Here is a 24,808-nt window from a genome sequence, read left to right as displayed (position 1 = left end):
AGCATTACCTTGTCCTTCTTTGAAATATCGTAAAATGAGAATTGTCTCCTTTAAACTTAAGGTTTGATACCTGCTTCAGAAAATGGCAGTATTTTCTCATATTGACCATGTAGTAGTTTTGCACTGAGAAAGAGCAAGCAGACAGAGGCTGCCCTGCCAAAGGGTAAACCTTTGAGTCATGTTCATCCTAATTTTGTTTTTTTTTCCTGAGGTACATTCCTGGCTGCTGTAGTTCTGGAGGATTAATTTTCCATTCTAGCATCTCCTCAGGCTCTACCTTCATCTCCACCAAACTCGCTCACTCTTGACAACTGGTTTGAGCCCCCTGTTTGTCCTAGTCAGAGGAGACTGACCGACTCTGCCTTTTCAGGTGGTTCTTTCAGCCAGGGCTCGGAGTGCTTGAGTGTGCTATTGTTAATAAGCTTGCACTACTCCTCTCTGGAACAATTCTTTCTTGTTTCCACGGCAACTTCTTAAGTAACTCTATCTAGTGAAGTAAGCTTTGTAGCAATTCACTTTTAGAAGTAATTTGATAGTCTTCATTGGAGCTATACCACTCACTGGATATTTCTGTTTGTTCTGAAGAGTCCAAATGAGCTATAGAGTCCTCAGTTGTTGCATCTATTGCCATTTTCACCCTGACCCCATGCTCTGTACCCCCTAAGGTGGGGGAATTAATCTAGCTTGTAGCTCAGAAAGAAGGCTATGGAATTATTTGTATATTTATAAAAGATCTGTGTATTGTAATTGTTTAAAATGTGTAGATATTTTTTTGTGGAGGGGAAAAAAAAGTCTCTTAAAAAGTTTATTGCAAAGTAAATGGTTAAAAAGGAGCTGCAGTTACTTGAAAGAGACAAATATACATTCATTATTTCCTGAATATGTTGTTTTTATGGGAAAGCAAAGGAAGCAATGGCTGGGTGTCATTAAGGAGTAGCTAGTAGAAAGCGCTGAAATGAGCAATGAGACTTGTAAAGTGTCATGAAAACTGAAACACCAGGGTACAAAGTACCGCTTATCCTCACAGATATGGATACCATATGGCAACATAAAGGGAAACGGAGAGTAGGAGACAAGAATCCTATTATTCCTCACACTTTCATTTGCTCGCTATTTGCTTTTGGCAAATGACTTAAGAAGTTGTGCCTGAACCTTCTTCTGGCACAGTATTTATTGACAAGACACCTGTCTTCCCTGTCAGGCTCCTTGAAGTTTCTTTGGTGTCATTCCAGTTTTGGCAGTTATGATTATAATTTTATTGTTGTTTTTCTGCTAGCTCTAGAATATTATTTTCCTGACTGTTCCTAGGTTGAAATCTATAGTCATTTTCTGGTACTATGACCCTTTCTTCTTTTACACCATTTCTCTTACTTTAAGAAGGACAATCTGCTATGATTATGTTATTGCTGTCCCTGAAATCTCTGCCTCCTCTTTTTTCCTTTTTATCTGCAAGTTACCATCTCTGGACAACTTTCCACATCTCTCTTTTATGTATCTCTGGAGTCAAATGGACTGATTGAAAGTACTTAAGTACCAGACGTTGAAAGGAGTTGGGTTCTGGAAGACAGCTATGTGGTTCATGCGCCTTTGAAATGATACAAAGGAGGACAGCCCTTATCAGCTCTATAGGGGCTGCTACAGCTGTGAAAAGACTTTTGTTGCCTCCTCAGCTGCTTCCTTCTTCCCACTTTCTAAACTACACCCCTATCTACTGGCCAGAGTTCTTTTCACTTATAACTGTTTTATATTAGTTTCATATTTGTATGAAATTAACAGATCTTCTTTAAAAATTATTGACCTTCGTCTGCCAATATTCAATAGCTAGCTTTACTGTAACAGGATGTCAATTCTAGCATCTTTCACTTGTGCTGTTCTGAATTCAGTGTTTATGAAACTATACTTTAAAATTTCCTCCTCTGATGATGTCCCCCAAAGTTAATGGTTGGTTGTGAGATCAAAACAAGTGTCTTGTACAACATGCAAAAGCTGAGGGAGCATGCTTAGCCACTCTCCTTCATTGTTCTTACATTGAAACTTTCACCTGGTTTGCCTCACACTGTTGCAAGGGACCATTAGTGTATTTAGTTTTCCTCTCACCTAAGGCTGTGGAAATGAGCTGCTGTGTTACAGCAAGATAATGTAATTTTAAGGGCAGTACCTTCTGTCATAGCAATGGGTGCTGTATCAAGAGAGAAGAAGAAGAGCTGCATAGCAAGATTGTGTGGGAGGGCACAAAAATAGTTCAGAATTTAACAGAAGATATTATAAAGGGAGCCCCAGTGTGTATTATGCTTTGTGTGTTGTAATTCTGCAGATTAATGCTTTGTGTGTTATATCAGGTTGTTGTGGGCATGTAGTGGTGAAATTACAGATAATAAATTACTGCTCTTCCAGCTGAAGCTATATAACCATCTACTAATTTTAGCACCACAAAGAAATACAATTTAGTGGTTCTCTATGCTATGGAGTTTAGTGCAAATGTTTGAACCTTACTGTGGTCTAGGAAACCTGGCATTTTAAGAAGTATTTCATAGTTAACAAAGATCACCATTACACCACTGTAATGATTTTGCAGTGCTTTGCTAAGTGGAACACTAGCCTATTTGTGGGAAAAAAAAATGACCAAAAGACAACCTAAGTCCTGCGGTGTAAAGAGGTGCTCAATATGACACAGATTAAGGGACAGAATCAACCCAATATATTCTCAATTTCAGAAACAGGAAAAAAAGCTGAAATATGAAGCTATTCCCACCAGAAATGTTGTAAATCTTAGAATGCATATAAGCTTTCCTCTTCAACATACATCAAAGGCATAAAACTTGGGAGATTAAAATATGTTTTTAATCTTGGTTTGATGAGCAAAACTTTCACTGTAATATTTATTATGAGAGGCTCTACTTGTGTTGCCTCTTCCCTTTGTTCTGTTTATATATGACTTCCTTTCTCCAAAAAACTAGGAAGTATCACTTTCACAAAGCAGAAGGATATTGTAATGGTTTGTTCATTTAAGCTGAATCGTAGGCCCACGTGGCAGACACAAACTTTTATTGTCCTGGGTCCCAGAGGAAGAGCAATGCTTTCTGACGGCTTCCCATGAATGCCTTTCATTTGTGGAGAAGTTTCAGTGGCTTATGCTGACTGTACAAAGATCAAACAGGCAGGAAAATTGTGGTTTTGAGAAACTCAGCCAAGATATTTGTTACTTTCTCAAAAGTTTTTCTTTTCTAATCCTATTTTTTGAGGACAATATTAAGACAATTAGCTGTGGTGGCCGATGGAAAGAAGCTCGTTCTATCGTTTTCTGTTAAAAAGCTAAGTATTTTCTTAGTTATTAGAGTATATGTAGGCATGTATAAAGCAAATGCTAACCATAATTACAGTCTGTCTGTATTGCATTTGGAATCAATGGTATCCAAAATTAAGCTTAAAAAAATGTTGTGGCTGCTTGGTCCTGCAACTTGATCTATACTGGGACACTGCGCCTGCAGAGTTTTGCTGAAATCACCCAGATTTTTTTGCCTGGGTGCGAAGATCTGTCAAACAGATTTCATTATGTGATTTGACCTGTTGAAGTCTCTTTTGTTTCAAGAACAGTTTTCTTTTCTCCACAGCTTTTCATAGCATTCTTCATAAAGAATTTCCTTTTTGCTTAGCTGTTAGTAAACTGAAGTATTGGAAGGAGATGTGCAGACCACAACATCTTTTAACCGCAATGATGGTGTGTTTTGCCAGCAATACACAATTTTCATTGTGTTGCTCATATAAAGACTCATGTTTGTCATACAAATTCTGTTTCTGTTGAGGGATTATTTTAATAAAACTTAAATGGCTTAAGCTTCCAAAGTAAAACACATAGCATCTTTAGGGGTCAGACATGGCTGAAACTTGAACAGCTGTACAACATGCATCCGAGATTGTTTTTAATTGTCTTCCCTTTCTCTTAACAGCAGTAATTCTTGTTTATATTGTCAAGAACCTTTCCACGGAGCACAAGCACACCATACTTTAAGGTCGCATGCTTAACCCCACTGCAGGGTTACAATGTAAATGGGCCCCCTTTGTTTTCATTAATGTGCAAGGGGTTGGAGCAAGGCAAGGCTGCTCACAAGGCTGAAATAACTTATTGAAAAAGTGTCCTAAAGAAAGCATATTTTGTCTCCATACCACAGTTGTTTAGCATTACTCTTGTGCATCCAACCGACAGCCAGTTTGGCAATGCATTTTTGTGTGTCATTTTGTTCTTTTGACCTGTGATACTTTTTTTTCTTTTTTTTCTTTTTCTTTTTTTTTTTTTTTAACTGAGCAAATGGATACAACCTAAAGTAATGCAAAATGAAGAAGTTTTCCTCTCTCCTTTCCTGATAACCTAAAAGTAGAAAACAAAGCTGGAACTGCTCTTTTCCACCCAAAACGCTTTACATAGCAATCTACCAGTTGCTCTTTGTGTGTTGATATAGATGTTCAAAATTCAGACTTTCTAAAAATATCAAATAGTATGCTCAGAACTTTAATCAATTTAAAAATTAACAAAGTATAGTTTTTAGTCCCACGATTTTAGGCAATTCCAAACCCAGTGCTGATTGTAGTCTGTGGCTGGCAGCTGTAGTTATTTTTGTAGGCAAAAAAAAGTCATGCACTGCATCAAAAATTGAGCCCTTTTTGGAGATATCCAGGTTGTTCACCTTTTTTTTTTTTTTTTTTAATATTTGGTTACAATTTTGGACCATGAACATAATTTGGTTTGTGCCTGGGTTTGAGGTATATAGATTTGTGCCAGCACATGAAAATAGTATATACACGTGGCTGTGATTCATTCAGTGTGATGAATTTGATCCTAAATGGTTGTATGCAAGCTTCTGTGCATATACTGAATTTACCAGCACTGGGTGAACAAGGGAAGGGGAAAGAATTCTCTGTAGAAGACAAAGCAATAATACATACACTGTTCTGAATACGGCAAGTTGTATCTTAGTAGGAATAGTATTTTGGTTTTCAAACTGTGTTGATCAAGGTAAAAGATTGGTTTTTTTGTTTACCAACTTGCAGCTGGTGGCAAAAATAGGGAATTTCCTGAGGTGAAAACTCTTTAGTATGAACTTAAATTCATAGTACTTGGTTGCTGTATTTTAAAACTAAAATGCTGTGACAGCATGTTTTCACAAGTTATCATCGAAATACTATTTTTTTCTCATAGTAACTGCTATAGCTCCTAGGCTTTGAACAGAGAGATTTCATCTTTGGTTTTAATTTTCTTACAATTAATCTATAAACTTTCCGCTTTCTTTTTCGTAGGTATTACACATAGAGCAACTTACTATAGCTAGAGATCTCTTCAGTATTAGAGTAACTGTTTTGACTGGTTAAAGAATTTTGAACAGGATGATACCTGCCAACCTTGAAAGATTATCTGACACTCAAGAACGTAATGATAGTTTGATATTAGAGTACCTCTGTGTGTTAATAAACATTTAAGAAATGTTTTTGTGAAAAAGAACAAATAGATATATTGCACTTAAGATGGTAAATCAGTAATAAAACAAATGCCTTCCATCATGCAGTCTTCTTGAGAGCTGTTGATGAATATGGAAAAGTAATCTCAGTGTTAAAAGGCAGTCCATATCCTAAATGAAAATATATTAGCTTCCTTTTCCTAAATGAATATAAGGTTATCCCTAAAAATTGATTTGATATGTTTAAAAAAATTGCATTAAAATATCTTAAATAAAAATTTAAAAACAAGGAAGAAAAACCATACCCCTACAAACACCAGGATCCAGATGCTGAAGAGAGAGAACTCTTTTTTTGTACAATGACATGTTTTCTTCTTTAAGAAGATACATATACCACATTAATAGTTTGGATGATTGTTGACATAGACTATATCTCTTACGTGTGGACTCTGAATACTGTGAAGTGTGATTTGCTGTGTAGTGTTGTGCTAGAGCAGCATATAAAGTAGATAGTAACATTAAAAGGAGATTTAGAGCTCTAGTATAGTTCGTCATGATGTATCTTTAAGGGTAGAAGGTTTTGTATGAGAGAACATTAGTCAAATCCTCCTCCACAAATGCCTGTTTTTCATTTCTGCAGCAACCCAGGAGATGCAAAAGCTTTTTTGGGTAAGTGGAGAACATCATCATTGTGGCATGTACTCAGTGTGTATCTGTTAAGGATGCTTCACCAGTTTATGTTAATACATCGTTGACATTGCTTTAACTTTTACCAATGGACTAAGTGATCCTTCTTGAAGAGTGCAGAGGTGATTAGTCAGTCACCTTTGACCTCTCTCTGAAGTTGGACTTTGTAGCTGAACTTGAGAACCCATATCTTATTTCACACTCCTATAGAAGGAAATGGTAGTGACTGGTAAGGCAGGAGCTGTAAGTGCCATGGTACAATGTAACGGAAGACATTGTTGTGCCCCAGAGTAACAGTGTTTTCTGCTGTGTTGTCATAGTCTGTGAGCACATCATTCAAATGTCATATTTGTTAAACTGCTAGAATCTTCAGCACATTACTTTTGTTTCAGAGAGTGATTGACATGCATGTATTCACAGTGATCTGTTGATCATGCTGTTTGTTTTCCGTTAGGCAAGTGAATCACGTGATTAAAGTTTCTTTTCCCTGATTGAATAATGTGTCATTAATGAAACTGTTCTATGTAATGGTTTTTGATGAAGTGAAGTTTTCAAATAGTTGGCCTTTTAAGCTTAAAATTCTTTCTCAAGTATTCATCTAAAAATACTGAATGTTCATGGAAAACACATATGACAAATTGTCAACATTTAGAGCTCAGTTAGATTCTAATTAAAAATATTTCTGGAAAATTTTTGGTTTTTAATGCACTAGTAAGTGACAGGAAGTACAGAGCTACTTCCATGATCTTTATTCGTGTTTACTTTAAAGTGTTGGGTTAATTAGTTCATTGTCTTCTTTTTAAAGATGAAAAATGAACCTTTGATTTTCTTTCTACTGAGGAGACAAACTAATTACTGAGAGTTTTATTGCTCCTTCCCTTAGTGTGGAAAAGCAAAAATCCTTCCTGAAAATCAAAATAAAGTGAAAACAAACATATGGGATATCAGGGAATATTAATGGAAGAAAAGTGATACTTTGATAGCATGGACACATTGGTATTTGTCATGCCTATATGGCCATAACATTAGGGATCTCTGATGACAGGAAAGCATGGGCAGAATCCAAATCTAAATCCAGGAAGTGGAGCATATGGCATAGTCTCTTACTGGAACACAGCTCCATCAAAATAGAATAATCAGTAACTGGCTGTATTTTGCATTAATAGGTTTATAAAGTGTAGGTTTTACAGATACTGCATTCAAAAGAACAGTAAATAGCAAGAAATGTTACTGAATTCCTGGCATGATGGAGGTAGGCAACAAAGTCTCTTGAGGGAATGAGAACCTCTGTGGAAAGTGTCCTACCCTCAGAAGGGATGGAGGTCTGCCTGCAGGTACCATGAATTTGTGCTCTGTCTCCCTGATGGCATCCTGCAATTGAGCAGGATGTGACAAACCCCGTGAGTGCAGGTGTACGGTGTGTGTTGTACCCTGGTCTGTGTGTATTTGTATAAAGTATATGTGGGCATGCCCGTATAAGATGAGGCAGAGTTTACTTTGGTTTTAATTTTCTTTAATTTACGAAAAGAGTGTTGGGTTTTGTTATTCTGTGAAAAAAAGTGTAGGTTGCTTTTGAGTCTACAGGTTCGTAAGTTGACATATTAATTTGTTGACATGTATGTAGGTTGACATAATGAAGCATTTGTGAAGCATTGCCTTATTTAGCATTGTAAAGATACCTGGACTACTGAATTAATTTTGCAATTATCTTTTGCCTTTAAGGTGCATGTTGCCTAAATATATACATATATATAAACATATATGCACACAAGTAAGATATATTCCTCTTTATCACTCATAATGGGAGATCAGTATTCATATACAGGTGGCATATATACGTTAGAGGATTATGTAGTTTTATGCTCTAATAAATCAAGATTATATGTGCAAACTTTGTTCCTAAACATGCTTTGATTGAAAGAGAATTAAAAATAAGTAGTTGCCTGCCCTCCCAGGAGGAATCTATATTTACTAAAAGTACTATATCTAAATATATAGAAGTCTCCCGTTTTTTAAATTTGCTAATATATTGCATTTGTTTATACATTTTACACTACACACCCGCAATGGCAGGTTATCATTATTTGCATAGACTATATGCAAAATGCCTAGCATGTTTTTATGTAAAAAATATAGTTATGTACTATAAAGTGGAGATAGAGAAGGCACTGATACCAGATTGCCTCATTTTGAGTTGAGAAAAAAGGAACATAGCTTGCAAAAAAGTATGTTTCCAAATGCTGCTGTCATGATTAGCATCTAACAGTGAGTGGTAGTGTCCTCCATGCTGCTTGATAATGTCATATTCCCCATACATTACATACATATAGTATATCAGGTTCTGTTTTAGTTTTATTCCCTGTGCTCTTCCTAGGAGCATTCTCTAAATTTTTTTGGTGTCCCTTTCACCATGCCAGCTAGTATTACTTCTGCCCTTACATGATCCCGAATATTAAAGCTTCATAATGGTGGTCATGATGTCATTAGGGGTAATGGAGCTGTTACTTGAACCAAATGTGACAAGACTTAACTTTTGAAACAACATGGTGAGAGTCCCATTCTCACAGGGGTGTCCACAGACCTGGTGCATTTATTTAGTGCTGTGAGGATGACAAAGGGATGATTGAAACCTTTATATCATTTGAAGATATGATTCAGCTGTATGTGGTTATCTTGCATATGTACTAAACTGCTATTCTGCTATGGCATGTGCCTTGAACAAAGCATGCCCACAGGCACTTCTGGACATGTGGCTTGCTATTTCACTTGATTGTGGCTTGCAGCTTCTTCATTCTGCAGTGTTTAACCCATTCTGTAACTTGGCATTCTGTGGTTTAAATTATTTCAGTGAGACTAATGATGTTGGGAATATGTCCAAAATTTTTGCACAAGCATATTTCCACTAGACATTCTTCTAGAAAGTGTTGTGGCTAAGGCAGTAAGTGGCTAGAAGGCAAAAGGTAGTGACTTCAGGGATGGGAGGAAAATATTGGAGTTCTAGGCTTTTCCATACTAAATAGAAATACTAAGATGTGCTGTTCAAGGAAATCAGTAATGTGACAGGTAATTAAACAGTAAAAGATAGTTGCAAATAAAGATGTAGTCATGAATTCAGAATCTTCACTGTGTTTTCCATGTTTCTTCACAGTTTGGAGGTGTTTAAAAATAATTTTTCCTGTGACCAGTAATATTAAGTTTAGTGATTCCACTTTGTATTTTGAGTGCTACAAGGACTGGGTGTCTAGTTTGGAGATTTTGGTCCAAGTTTGCATCTGTAAATATTTTAATAGGAGCTTGTATGTAGATTATTGTAATTAGGCTTCAGTATAAACTGGATGAGTTAAAGCAAAGCCTTGCTTACATGTAGAATTATTTCATTAGAACCAGTAAAATTATATGAGTATTTAATTCAAACTAGAGTTCATTTCAGTGTTTATGAGATGGTATGACCTTCTTCTGGCTTTGACGCCCATCATTTTTTCCTGTCCTCCCTGCCCTCACCCCCACACCCTCCCTGATTATTCATAGTAGCTGATGATATGCTAAGAAAACTAGATAATATTCCAAGAAAGTTCCAGGATACAGTTTGAGTTCTTTTAAGCATGTAAGATCATTTGTTGTGGAATTCTGCATTGCTTATTAGAACTGCACATAACTGTAGATGCAGAAAATTCTGGCTGCTGGTTAAGGGAATGTGTGCAGGTTTTGCTTGGCGTGACTCACTGTTGCAAAATGTAAGCTGTCCAGAGTGCACATTAGTGAAGTGAGTCTTGTATTGCATCTTAGCTCAACTGATTCCAACAATAGTAAATAATCACTGAAGCATACACTGCTGTGCAGTCCTTCAGAACTTAAGTGTTGGGCGTAACTACTGTTTGCATGTGACCGAAATGGGAAAAGGGAGGTGTATACAAAGGAGTGAATTATAACAAAGAACACTTTCTGCTTCAGTTCTTGTTCAGAAAACATATGTTCAGCCATGCAGGCAACAGTTGGCGTAAAGACACACTGTAGGTTTGGAAACAAAAGGCGTGTTCTTTTCTTGCATTCACAATGTTTTCAAACATATTCACTTGTTAGGGACTAGCCTGTCAGCTGGATCTTCTTGCAAGCGTGATTTCTTTTTCCTGACTTCTTTCAAAAGCTTTTTCCCCACAATGTTTTACACTTCATATAATCCACTATGTATGGTAGGCCTGCTACAGTCTTTGTGCTATTGACGACTCAGAGGTGGAGGGGCTGTGCTCTGGGAGAATGTGGCTAAAGGGTAACCTTTCACTCACCCTTGTATCTGAAAATGCTAAGCCACTCTTATTCCAAATATCTTGAGTTGTTTGGTTGCTCTTTCTTGGTAAGATGGGTTATGCTTCACCTTTGAACATTGGCAAACCAGTTAGTGCAGCACAAGTATTTTGGTTATTTTTTTTTTCCTTGTAACTAAGTATTGAAAATCTTTGAGACCTATCACAACTGCATTGAATCGTCCAGAAAACAGATTATTTTCTTTTTCTCCCTGGAAATTTTGACATGCCAGAGTAGCCAAAACTCACTTGATCGTTATTTGTTTGGATTCCTTCTTCCTAAGTATATGGCTCAAGACTCTAATATGAATACACTCATATAGGCATAAAGGTAATGGTTATTTCCAAAATAAACTCTATCTAGTTTGATTTATGACCTTTAAACTCACACAGCTAGAAAATGTACTTCGTTAGCTCCACAGGTATGGTTAGGTGTTTCAACTTTCTAGCGTAGACAAGACCTAATGCTGCTTTAGAAAATTCTAAGTGATCTACTCCCTGTAGGTTTTTCTAGGTCGAACTTCTCATCTATCAAGTCAGGTATTCATCTTTTGTTGTCAGCAGTAAATACCTCAAAGAGAGGCAGGGCTCTCTACATTTTAATGAATGTAGACTTGTCTGTAGAGCTTAAGCATATGTCTAACTTTGAGCATTCTGCTCTAATTGGGTTATGTACTTCCTTAGTTTAGATGTGTGCCATTGAATATAATGGCAGGGAGAATATATCATCTTAGGGGCAATGATTTCACACCAGCAACTTTTACCCTACGAAAATACAAAAATTATGTGACATTTATAAAACTCTCTATTCCTTTATATTTTACTTAAAGACAGCCATAAATATTTGTCTCGGACAAACTGTTTTAATGTTGGAAGAAGTCTATCAATAACCAGAATGGTTGTGGAGTTTTCTGCTGGGCTGTGGATTATTCATGTATTCTGTTGGAGTATTAAATAGTGTTAGCTGCATTCAGTAGCCTGGGAAATCAGCCCTGATGAATGTCCAATGACTAGGATTTCCCACATAAGGCTCTTCAGATCAGAAGGATCATTTAGACAACTAGAAAATCCGCAGACAAGAAAACTCCATGTAAATATTTTCTAATGGAAGGTGGCAGCAAATACATCCTTGCCAACATATGTCAAAACTGCCAGAAGATCTGTGCAGATGGGGATTAACTTTTTAGCACTGTCATCTTAAGAGCCTTGACAGGGAAACGTTATTTAAATGTTTTTCTTTGACTGCATATGACTGAAAAGATGTTAGTGGTAGATAAAACCGATATAAAGCAGTTAAGGATACTGACATATATTCCAAGTCTGCACCTTATGGTGAGCTCTGTGTCAGACATCTTTGAGAATACAACAGCTTTAAAATAAATTGCTCTTCCTTCTCAAATGAAATTTGATGATTTGTCTCCAGTCTGATAAAAGGAAGCACATACTAGTATATTGCTTCTTTTCAGGATTTTTTTGTTTTGCTTTATAGGCTCTTTAAAAGTAAATTATGTTTTAGATGTTGCAGTGGCTTCTCTGACTTTCAGGAAGAAAACAGTTAATAATAATTTCTTTCCTTTCAGATCCCATGAGCCTACGTTCATTGTACAGTTTACATATAATAGCTAGTAAGAGTAGAATGTACTGAACCTTAAACAAATCTATTAGGATCACTATGGCAAGAAACTGGGAAAATGGCAGGAAAAAAGAACAATGATTTTTGTAAACCCTCCAAAGGTCAGAAAAAGGCTTTCAGTAAGTATGCAGAGGCTAGAAATCAAATCCCATTTCCTATCATAAGAAACCAGTTGTTTTAGCAGCAGTGGTTAATGTACTGTATGTGAAAGATTTAAGACTAGTTGGAAAGCTTTGCTTCTGTTTTATTAGGCTGCTATTGAAAAGCCAACAGCATAACTTCAACTAGGTGCTTTGAGATTTCTTAATGGGCTGTCAAGGGCAAGACACCAGGTCTGTGCTATACTAGCTCTTTCCTGTACATTAAAACAACAGGGGCCAAATGATCATATACAGAAGTATGAATTACTTGATGCTTTCTCTGTTCCATATGGTCAGCCATGTCTTTGGCAATTAATCATGTACAGAATCAGTTGAGTGCTCTCTGAAGCACTGAAGTCAACATATAGTTGTACCTGTGCCAGTGGGGGCAGTGGGGGTTGTGAGCGTAAAATAGCAGGATGAAGAGCTGCTGGCGCCGGAGCCAGAGCAGCTGGCTTCTATAAACAACACTTTTTTCCTCTTTACTTTTTTTTTTTTAACTTTCTTTGACAAACATGAGCCATTTTTCAATATCATCCGAAACATGAGGGTTGCTGAGTGAAACTGTGATATCTGACGTAGTGGATTAATAAACAAAAAGCAGGGAATTGGGTTTAATGTGCCCAAATTACTGGGTGATAACATAAGCCATGCTGGCTGCTTCCATCTTATCAATGAAAATGGGTGCATTTGCTCATATTTTAAGTAAAAATTTTGAAACTAAAGAAGAATTGAGCAGTGGTTTGTAAGCAATTACTAGCTTTTTTATTGCACAAGTTATGACATGTTAAATTAACATGGCTTAATAGATTGCAGGTTCTTTTTCTCTGTCTAAAGGGCAGTGTTTTAGTTCTGCAGAATTCCATCAAGATACTTTTTGCACTAAAAGCAAAATAAAGCAATAAAAGTAACAAAACAGTGAATGACATTTAAAACTTTAGCCCTGCTTACTGATTTTACACTTTATATTTTTCCTTTCTCTATTAGTTATTGATTATTCAGAGATGACTGCTGCATTAAAGTAGAAGTGGTTAGTAAAGATTCAGAAGCTTATCCTATTTAAACTGGTGGTGAGTAGATCAAATCTTAACTTGCAGTGAGAAATCTGATTTGTTGACCCAATAAAGTGGGACCAAGAGACAAACTGTCCCAAGTGCCACTTCAGTTCAGACTGAAGGCTAATTTGTCTGACAGAATATAAGGCTTCATGTCTCCAGCTATACAGCATTTCTAACCTTAAGTCTGTCTCCTTGATAGGTCTGAATTGAAGGATGGAAAATCTAGTTTTTAAAGACTAAAAATTTACTGGTGTGGGTTTTGGAGTGTTCAGAGGTTGATTTTTTTTGTTTGTTTGTTTTGCTTGTTTGAAAGCATGTTGTAGTATTCACTCAGAATACATGCAGTTAAGCAGGATAGTGACCTATAGATGTTGGAACATAGTTTCTTCTGCTGTATATCTAAGAAACCCAAAAATATTATTGTAATCTTGTTAAAATACGTAGGTCTATTTTGTTAAGACTCATAAAATGGATCTTGAGTGTGTATCCTGGGTGCATAGTAAGACTTGGTTATAACTCAGTTTTGTGTCATTTGATGTATGTTGTCAGTGGGAATGAGAGGAATATGATACTGGTCTCTTAAAATTTTATCTTAGTATGTTTCTCACAAAAGGGAAGATGTTCTCATGGCTGTTGCCTGGTATGTTAGTAAAGCACTAGATTTAATTCTGCCCCTGGACCGGGACAAAGGTGAACAGAATAATTTCCTAAATACTGTTTTTTAAACAGAAGGCTGGATTGGCAACTGCTCTTTCTATATTTGTATATGTGTGTGTGTGTGTATACACGTATATACGTATATATAGCTTTGGGCTCTTTTGAGAGGTGGGTTGTGTGTTTAAGATTACGCCACTTGGGATTTAGAAGAAAATGCCCTTAATACATTAACAGATATGTAAGGAGAATTGGGGATGATTTGCTGAAAATATTAACAGTACTACACTGAAGAGCCTTGCTGGCCATTGAGGCAAGAAGTTGCTTCCCTAAAGTGATAAGCAGTTTGCATAATCTCATTGCTTAGGTTGTCCAGGATATGTTTTTGCCAGCTCAGGAAGCAGAAGAAAGAAAGTTTCAGCAATTTGTAAACATTACACCCTCAAGAATCTCTGTGAACACAAGGATGAGATAAGACAGGCTGTACAGCTGGTTACAGTGTTTATTTGTTCTACTGTCCTGCAGTCTCAAGTGTGCTGAAAAACACTGGGTCGGTGTTGAGTTCGGTTCAGAATCTGAAAGCTTCACTCAGCACTGGACAAAGGGGGCCTCTGCAGACAATTATCTGTCATTAGAAAACATTAAAAGAATTGAGACACAATATCAGATTTTCTTTGATGGGATGTGCAACTATAGTGATGTTCAAAAGAGGTCATTCCTGCCCTTTAGAGCAGAGGTGGTATTGGCTGGGTTTCTGATGGATTTTTATCAGTGTTGATGTGAGGAAATGGCTTTCCCAGCTGATAACATCTTTGACCGAGTTTCTTGAACCCTTGACCTTTGTCAGCCAAGGTATATATTGAATCCTCTTGTTAAAAATAAATCCCAAAATAAGTTACATGGAAAATAAAACTTTGGAAGAAACAATTTTTTATAATATCTTTTTACCCAAAATGCCGCTTTATTTGTTACAATTTAGGTTTTTTATAGAGATGAGAAGAATAGCAATTTATTAAGAAATGCCTCTATAAAAGCTACATATTGAGCCCTGCACTCACATTCTGGGTAATCTTACTGCCCTCAGCACTCTTAGAAAACAAGTAAATCAGTTAAATTGCTTTGTGGTGTTGTTGTATGTTGCTTAATGGTACATCACAACATAGATGAAAGCTGTTAACAGAAGGCTGGAGCAATATGATTGTTCTCTCAGTAAAAAATAAAGTATGTTCAGTTTCCAGAATTATGATGTTTGTGTAGATGGAGGGGGCTTTAGGTAGTAGAACTCTGTACCAAAATTGCAATTTGGCCAAGCCATCATTCATACAAAATTCATACAAAAGTGTCATGTGTCTGAATACTTGGAGAAGTGGTCACCCATCGTCTCTGCTTGATAATAATCACATCATAATTTCATCAGATTTTAACTGAAAACTCTTTAGGAACTATCAGTTCTCCATGCTCTGCACTCTGGTAATCACTTATTTTGGCTATCTTGATGTTTGTGGCCTGCACGTAACTACTTTCAGCTTTGTGAGGCAGAGCATCATTGAACTTGGTGCTTTTCAGCAGACTTGGAGAAAAGCAGACTTATGCAGCAACAGCAGTGGATTTCCGTATCCCATCCAAGGATTCTGAGAGGGAAATCTTGGTGTGCTGTAACCTAGCGATATGGCTACAGTCTGTTCATCTTATAATAGAGATAAACTTTAGTTCTAGTGCTGTGTCAAGTATTGTATGTGGTAAATATAAAAGTTAAGGCCCTAATAGGTATATTTATTCTGAATTGCAAGGAGTATTAATTTACATCAGTTAAGTAAAGTACATCTCTTCATCTCATATAAGCATGTTCTTATTTGCTGAAGTCCTCTATCAAATCCTGCTTTAAACTGTGCAGCTGCTAGAAGTGAGTGCTGGAAGTGAGGGTGGACTCAGGATTGTTGAAGTTGGTGGATATCAGAGCTTGTGGAAAAGATGATGTAGGTCAGCACAAGGGAAATCCATGTCAGAGAATCCTTATCTGAAAATGCTCTCTGGCTTTTTGTTTGCTTTGTAATGTCAAAGCAGGGTCAAGAATGTGATCTGTAAAGACGGAGTTTTGAACATTTTGGGTTTTTTACAAGAAAATGTTCTTTTTGATGTGTAAGTCTCATTTGACAGGGTAATGCATTTTGGTAGGCCAACTGATAGAGCTGGGAATCAGGGAAGAAAATGCTTTTTTTGTTCTTTATCATCTGATGCTGGTGTAATAAAATAATATTTTATTTTCTGTCTCTATAACCCCTGTCATGCTTGTCTCTTGGAACCACCATGGCAGGGGCAATGTTACCACTACTTTACATAATTTAAGAAGCCTACAATCTGCACAATATTGTTTCTTATGGGGGAAAAAAAATCCGGACAGTCAGGCCAAGGATAGATCTTCTTGTTTTCACAAACTGAAGATAATAACAATCCTTTATCTGTCAGAATTCCCAGAAAAATCTTAGTGGGTGTATGTTTGGGAAGGGCAGAATGGATTGTGGATGTGATGTTGAGGAGAAGGCAGTATGCCATGTCTTTGTTATGATGTTCTCACAGGAGAGTCCATGCTGGGAGCAGGAATTGCAGCTTTTGGTGTTGTCTGAGTTGTGTTTTCAAACTCACTTCTACAACTGCTCAGGTTATAGACATTTCTTTTTTTTTTTTTTTTGCTCCTTTTCTGTGAAGAAGAAAAAAAAAAAGATATATGCACGCATTCTGTCCATTCGGTCATCCTTCCCAAAAGCCTTTAGACACTTTGATATGTTTGCAGAACATGAGACTGAAGGTTAGGATAGCAACAGTAATTGACTACCAGTGGCTGGTTAAGGTGAGAAAGGCAAATATAGTATCTTCACTGAAGGAAAACATTGCAGCATTGACAGTAGATCTCTGTTGTGGTTGGACTGCTGCACATCAAGTCAGCACACATGTATGGGTTGACATATGTGTTAGTAATCAGCATGTGCTGTTTTTTTCCCAGTCTGGCAGACGTGGGGAAGCATAGGGGAATAACTGGTGAGCGAGTTGTTAGAGGCAAAGATGGAGTGAGGGAGTTGGAGTTAGCTTGCTGGGTGGATGAAGGATGACAAGATCTGCAGTTTCATTACATCACTATTAACTGTTAACACAACATTTGGGAAGGCCAGGCAGAGATTCCATTATCCTGCTCCACAGATGACTTATCCATTCCATGTGTGTATATATGAATTTTAGCAATTTATAATTTATTCTGTAAATGAAAAGACTTACTACTTGTTTACTTGAAATGTTTAGTGATAAAGAGAACATGAGGAAATAATCAGAAATTCCTCTCAGAAGACACAGTACAAACAGGTATTTTCTTCTTTAGAAGGATCAAATGGGAGGGGGCAAGTGCTCTATTGAGGGAAACATTTCTTGATATAATTTGATACAAGAAAGTGTTTAGAAAAGGAAATAATTATCTCAAGAAAATGAGTGGTAGAATGCACAATGTCTTGATATGTTACTTAAGGCAATGAGATTTTAAGGTTTACCTTATGTGCCATGTATATTGATTAAATACCAAATATATGGTGGCCATTTCTAACCATCATTTACTGTATTGATCTGTCAGCAGTAGAACAGTAATTAAAAAAGCTATTGATTTACTGTCCTAATTTTCTTATGGGCTTTTTATTAATTTTACACATTGTTTCCTATTTCTAGGTTATAATTTTTATGTGTTTTTTCCCTTTAAGACAAGCCTGGTTCTCTCTGAATTTCGAAAAGAGGAAAGAATTGAGAAACAAAGGAGTAAAACAATCAAGTGTTTCTTGGTAGTTCTGACAGAGCGACAAAGACTGCGTAAGGAGTGGACAGCAAGGTGAGAAATCTTTGAAAAATGATAAGATAATTAAAATCAAAAACAAGTATATAAAACCCACTCTTATAAATTCCCTTTATAAGAGTGAGGGCAAGTTGATGTTTAAAAGAAAAATGTAAATTTGTACTGGTCAAATAATATTTTTGCTTGAATGTAATAGTCAATGTTTTTGCTTCTGATTTCAGAGTTACTTGATGGGGTAGAATGTTCCCTTACTGTGCTTATAGAGTGCAGTCTACTGGTAATAGCTTGATACTGATATTAGAGGATTGGTATCACCTTAAACATTTCCTCATATTGCTCACAACATGAGCAGCACCCTTTGCTGGAATGCCATGCTAATAGCTACCCTTCTTATCTTCTTTCTTCACAATCCTCACTTTTTCTTGTCCTGTCCAACCAGTGTTAACTGGGTTGTGCTGGGCAAGATTTGCATAAATGGCTAGACTTTGTGTCACATAACTGTTTTATTATACTGGAGTTCTTAAATTGAACTCATTGCTATGGTAAATCAAATGGTGTTGTTAACAATTTGAAAAAGTTGTTGAAGTCTTTATTTGAAAAAGTTTGTTACTGGAATGTAGTCGGATGAATTCATTCAGAAGTACATGAATTCAAAATGGAGGATTTCCACCATGTGCCACTTTATGTCCTTCTTTTTAGCTGCTAAATGAGTTGGTGTCACCCTTTTTTCAAATCTGTTTCTAAAAGCTATAGATTCATAATCATTAAATAATTTTTTATTGTTTCTTGTTTGTGATACATAAAATTTGTAACAGTCTGAAATATTTCTACCAAATTTATAATTTTCCTTTGAAATGAGATGTTTTGTGCTTAACACAGTTTTTTGTCAAAAGTATCTTTAACAGATTGTTAATCAAAATTAGTAGTGCATTGACGTGGTATTTTTTCACCTGTACTAAAGGTTCCAGTTAAGGGAGTTCTCCTGTGTTTTGTTAGTGTATAATACCGGAAAGTTCCTGAAAGTTCTGCAAGATTGAATTTGAAAAGTTGTTGATATGGGATCTGACAGTTGAGTGGCTTTGCTGTTCCCAGTAATTCCAGTGAGTGGACTTGAAGTAGTTTAGAAGCTTTAGATAAAAATTAATTATTATATGGTAGCAATTATTATACAGATTTGAGGGTGTGTTTTATAAGTTTGCATTCTTGTGAGTATGGAGTCTTTCTTTGCATACTAATCAGTTAGGACCTCAGAATAGAAGAGTTTAGTAAGGTGGATCTACAATAGTGTTAGTATCATCATGTGGCTTTTGTTTGTTCCTTTTTGAGGAATTTAAGTGGCTTTTGTGGGGTATTTTTGCCTTCTGTCACCATGCCTACTAAATAATGCAAATGATTTGCCTACACTGGAAACAGAAAATCGTGTAAGGCTTTTCTGTGGGACACATACATCTTTGTTGTTAACATGAATAGAAAGCTTCCTAGAGATAAGAAAAGGCTAAACAATTCTAATGAGTGAAATATCCTTTTAGTGTTTGTTTAGTTTAACAATAATTTCCCAATATACAAAGTCATCAGGAATCGTGGCAATCTGGGCTCATTTAAAAGCAATGAGTGTTATGATACTTCTGGCCTCTGCTTGCTCCTCACGATGTAATCGGAGGCTGGCATTGTAGCATAGTCTTGTCTTTGACAGAGAAATGTTGAAGTTCTTGTGTTGGGGGTGGGGAGAAGCACAAGCAGATGAAGTGCAGGCCTTCTTAAAACTAATCACCTGAAATAAAATTTCAAGAGCGTTGTGCCTTGAAAGTTCTGAAAGAAAGTGTCCTTTTGAGTATTAAATATCCATAATTCTTTTCTTTCCATTTGATGTTTCCCATTCCAGTGACCTATCTGAGAATCTCATCCATATGATGTGCATAAACAGTCTGTTACCATACACCTCACTTTACTTCATCAAAGCTTCAGCTAGATGTCTGGAATGAAGCACTGACTGTGGTAGCCATCGGGCATGCGGTGGTGAAAGTTATAAAACGTCCGCCGTGGTACTAGCAGGGCTGCCCATGTTTTAGAGATCAGCCTATTGTGTACTTTGGAATTACATGAGAAAAATGTGCTTGGACAGGAAATAATTAGCACTTGTCAAAGGGCAGGCAATAGGTTACAGTATTTTACTTTCAATGGGCTATCAGGGGATCAGCCAGATTAGATAATAGAATTTTTTTCCTCAGGAAGTTAAATACAGATGACTCTAATTACCTTACATTGTGCATTAGAGAGTACATTACGAACAGTACAACTTCAAGAAATTTGGGTCAATGAAAGGAGGGCAACTGACAAAAACTTTACAGTGCTCTTGGTCTTTGCAGAGTTATGTAAGCATTCTGTTCCTCCATGGGTTTTATTTGCTTCATTAACACCTTACATAAAAAAAAAATGTGTGCTGGGAACTGTTACAAAATGAATGATTCAACTTTTAGAAAGATACCCCTTCTCAGAGGAAGGCATATGACCAGTTTCGCTATGTATCTACTTGGCTGTAGTATGTCCTTGCATTATTTGCTTTAAGCTGTACCACTGTCTCTGCATATTAATAAACTGAAATTACTCTTTCAGTTTTTATTCCAGCTTTGTAGTCCAAAACACACGACAGTGCACTTAGTGTTATGGCCCAAAATTTCGTATGCTTTTGACTAAGAGGTGTCATTGGTATTTTAAGTATCTGAGCAGGTCTTTGTGTGGGTTCAAGTTATTCTGTTGTTGAGTGGTAGTGATCCAAAATACTGCTCAGGTAGGACTCAGTGAACATCTTCTAAGTGTTAACAGAAATGGTCCAGAGTCTCTGAAGCCCCAGATTTGTTTATACTGCACGATAGTGCCTGATGGACAGGTTATTATAGCTGTTAAAGAGCTGCTCTAGCCCTTTGAACTGACCCCTTATTGACCTCTGCTTATAGAAGGTCAGCTTATAAAGTAAAGGGGAACCTTAGATTTTACTGTAACAAATAGAGGGTAAAGGGAACAGCTGTGAATTTTGGATGAACCATGCAACCCTGTATAGACTTTTTAGGGTCACTGTATGATAATGAAAATTGTTACCAAATTATATGGAAATTTAACAGCAATAGTGGGAAAGAGAGGGTGGAGTCTAATGCATTGGATTTGATAAATGAAGTGTGAAGTTACCCATCTGGCTCTAGACAACCCCCTTTTCTCTACAAAAGGGAAACATTTAAAAATAACCATAGTACATCTAGAATCAATGACCCATACAGAGAGCTGGAATAGATCAAGATTTAATAGTGGCTGTGGAAGAAATTATCATTTGAAAAGTGAAACAAAGGATGAAAAAGTACAGTTCAATATCTGCACCTGATTAATTTTCAAAAAGGCCTTCATATTTTTATCCCATTGATGATACTATTGACATTTTTTATTTTACTTTTTAACTGAAACCAGAAAAAATGTATCAGAAAGGAAGAGTTTGGCCAAAGAGTGCCTGAATTTCAAGAGGGAATGTTGCACTTCTCCTGATCAGTAAATGCCCAGAACTGGTCTATCGTTCAATTTCTCCTTATAGAACTTGTATCATGTTATAGTTGTATTTAACATTTGCACTTAATTGCTAATAGTTTCTTGCTATGTTTTTCATATAAATACATTTACTACCAAACTAATTTGTCCTCAATAAATTGACAATAGATTAACATAAAAAGATAATATTTAACTGCATTGAAATTATTAACTTCAAGGAAAAAGTTGGTTAGTCAAATTATTATTAAAATAAGTCTCTTTTCATGCATAAATTTTATTCTTCCAAATGGCTTTGTTATGACACAGACTCTGATGTCCATTTCACTATTTCCCTGAATGGAATTGCACCATATCTCTCAGAGAAAATTCAGACAGGTAATGGAAGATGTGAAGTGCTGGGGATAGAGTCATAGAATCATAGAATAGTTAGGGTTAGAAAGGACCTTAAGATCATCTAGTTCCAAACCCCCTGCAGTGGGCAGGGACACCTCATACAAAACTATGTCACCCAAGGCTCTGCCCAACCTGGCCTTGAAAAGATAGACATAATAAATAGGAAAGTTTGGTAGGAAAGATAAAATTATTTATGATTGTTGTATTTTCACAGTTGTGCTACTTTTCTCTAAGTCATCGTGTAATGACAAATTGACATAGTGAAAAGAGAATAAGCATTCAATAAATAATTAGGACCAAAGTAAACACAAAATTCATCTGGTTCACGAGATAAACAGCAGAAAAGTATTAATTGATCATATCTTTTAACAATCGATAGCTTAAGACCTTGCTTCATTGAAAGAACACAATGAAAAAAATATTTTTTGTGATGTCATCCACAACCCATAACTTTTTATAAATCAGGTCACTGTGTATTTTTGGAATCGTTATATTTTTCCATCTTTGCACACTTCAGGAATAAACCTCTTACTCATGACAAATCATATAAGTTTCAGATTTTATGTCAAACTTGAGCTATAATTCCTTAGCATTCTTTGCCTTTGTCAAACCACTTCTTAGATCTCACAATTTTGACAGAGCAATGTAAAGGTGTGTATTTTTTTTTTCTAGCTACAGTGAATGTTTATCTTACTACTGAGATAGTCTTATTGCTCAGCAGTGAGATATGTATTATTATGTGGAATTTAAATTATAAGAACATAGTGTGACAATTGAGTCCTAATCTCAGTTTTATACTGTGAATACTGTTCAGTATTATAGTAAGAACAACAAAGAATATGACAGTGAAATACTAAAAGAGTATGCATGTTAAATGAGATATACACAACTTGTGGTTAGTTTATGTAACATTGGAATTGCAGAGTTTTTTTCATGTTGAGGATTCCAGTGTCCATGTTTCTGAAATTATTAAGAATCTCAGTACACATAGCTGCGACATCTCCAATGGGCTTTCTCTAACAGTTGTCCTCTGTGGACAATATTCATGTCAGCTGCATTAGGTACACATTATGTTAGCAATAGGCATAGATAAAAATTTTGTTTTATCATTTTGGAACTCGTAGCAGAAAGAAAATAAAATTATATTCATATTTTTTGATATTCCGATTTTGTATATGTGCATACATACGCTCTTTACAAGAAGAAAATGAAACTGTTCACCATCCAGTATGTAACCTAAACCAGTGTTTCAGAAAGGAAATGTACATTGTGACTTAGATGTCAATGCTGAGTACTGTATGTTAATAAGGATGATATTTTGAGGCAGATGGAAAACCAACCTTGCAGCTTTCAAATGAACGGAGAAACACTGTGACTTCAATGAAGTTATCAGGTTTCCTGCTGTAGTTATGCTTATACATCAGCTGCCTTGGCTGACCTTTGACTTTTCTCCAGTTGCTTATTACCAGGCTTCTTTTGCTTCCCCTGACCCTTCCTGTTTTCTACTTCTGTCTTTCACCTGTGCTTCTTGTCTGGAGGAGCCTTTGAGGCAGCCAGGCTTGGGATCAATAGGTACAAGTACTCTGTGGAACAATGGAAATACTGCTTGATTAAATGCCGCTGTTTAACCACCACTATTCTTTCATTTGAAACTCTCTTGACCCATTAGCCTTGAAAAGACTTTATGTTTACAAGCTGTGACTACTTACAGAAAATGCTGCTTCTTACCTTATGATGTTACTACACACGCAGCAAATATGGTGCAAAATACATTATTTTGTGTAGGAACTTAAAACAAGTAGTATTATAGGGCAATCTAGTCAAAGATGCAGAACTTCAGCTCTGTGTGAGGCTTCTGTGTGTGTCAGTGTCTTCATTAAGGCACTTCATAGGGATTGTTTACTCTGAAGGTTTCCTTTATCGTTTTAGTTTAGTTTTAATGCTCCATTTCTGAAAACCATAAAAGGATGTGTCATCCCATACCTGAATAGCTACTGAATCAAAGTTCTTTGGCACTTCCCTTTTTTGATTTCATGCTTTTCTTCTTGTTATGTCAGATGGATTTTTCAAAAGGTGATTCAATGACAGTTCCAAATCTGACAACTGACACAAATTTAGTCCTTGTTTATAGTGCAATTAAGGTTTCCAAAACAAAAAGTGATGAAGAATTTTCCTGCTCTATCAGTGTGCATTTGATGTTTTGTTTTGGATGGAATTTTTTTTTACTTATTTCACCTGGACGTGCTTCTAAAGTCAGCATGGGTGTCATTTCCTTATTTATGTAAGCTTTCATGATTGCAGTACAAGAAAGATAGTTAGTGTTGTTTTTCCAGTGGTTTGACAATGATTTGCTCACCACCACTGGGAGATCTGAGTGCTGGAAATGGAGATCATTTCATTTCCAGGCTGCAGGATACTGGAGATGGAATAGATCACGGAGGTAACAAATCTATAATCTGTGTAGACAAAGTGTTAGCCACATCATCAGACAGCTGAACCACAAAGTAGCATTGACATCAGCTGTCATCATCCCTGTAAAAGAGAATGGTGTCTGCCAGAGGCAGGGGAAAAGGAGAAAAGCCTGGAGAATTCAGTGTGGTGCACAGTGCTCTGCAGCTGCCCACATTAGCTAAAGACCTGGTGTTATAAATTAGAAATAAAGTGACTGGTCCAGTGAATGAAAAATTGTCATAGATTCATTTTGTTCTATCCACTGAAGTTTCTTTGTTCTGCAATACCAATCCATACTTTCCTTGGCCTGCAGCAGAATGTGCTAATGTCACAGTATGTAACATGTCTATGAAACCACTTGCAAACTTAGTATGCATTAAAAGTCTGTCTAAAACTAGACACTTGAAATTAAGCAACTCTAGAAATAGAATTCTCTATTCTGTAAAATAGTAGAAGCCTTATCCAAACAGGACTTTAACGTTGTTAGTAGCATTATTGTCACAGCTTTATCTGTCACAAAGCTGAACTGAATAAATTTAATTTGGAGGATCCATGTTAAATAGTCTGTATACATTACCAATACAGGAAAAATAGAGGATAACATAAAGGGTTTACCTAGCCAAGAGGTGTGCTTATCATGTCATGGCATGAGTGAGCAGATGCTTACATAAGTTCATGACT

General features: G+C 36.4%; 1 protein-coding gene across 1 annotated transcript in view; it reads left to right on the top strand.

Moving 5' to 3' along the window:
- Positions 1-24,808, top strand: part of FTO (FTO alpha-ketoglutarate dependent dioxygenase) — a 244,348-nt gene that overhangs the window by 96,024 nt on the left and 123,516 nt on the right. Inside the window, exon 8 of the mRNA XM_013129797.2 lies at positions 17,664-17,788. Within this exon, the coding sequence (XP_012985251.2) occupies positions 17,664-17,788 (125 nt within the window). The remainder of the gene's footprint in view (positions 1-17,663; positions 17,789-24,808) is intronic.

This window comes from Melopsittacus undulatus, chromosome Z (genome assembly GCF_012275295.1).
Source record: "Melopsittacus undulatus isolate bMelUnd1 chromosome Z, bMelUnd1.mat.Z, whole genome shotgun sequence".
Classification (NCBI taxonomy): Eukaryota; Metazoa; Chordata; class Aves; order Psittaciformes; family Psittaculidae; genus Melopsittacus; species Melopsittacus undulatus.
This window is presented reverse-complemented; position numbering and strand designations above follow the sequence as displayed.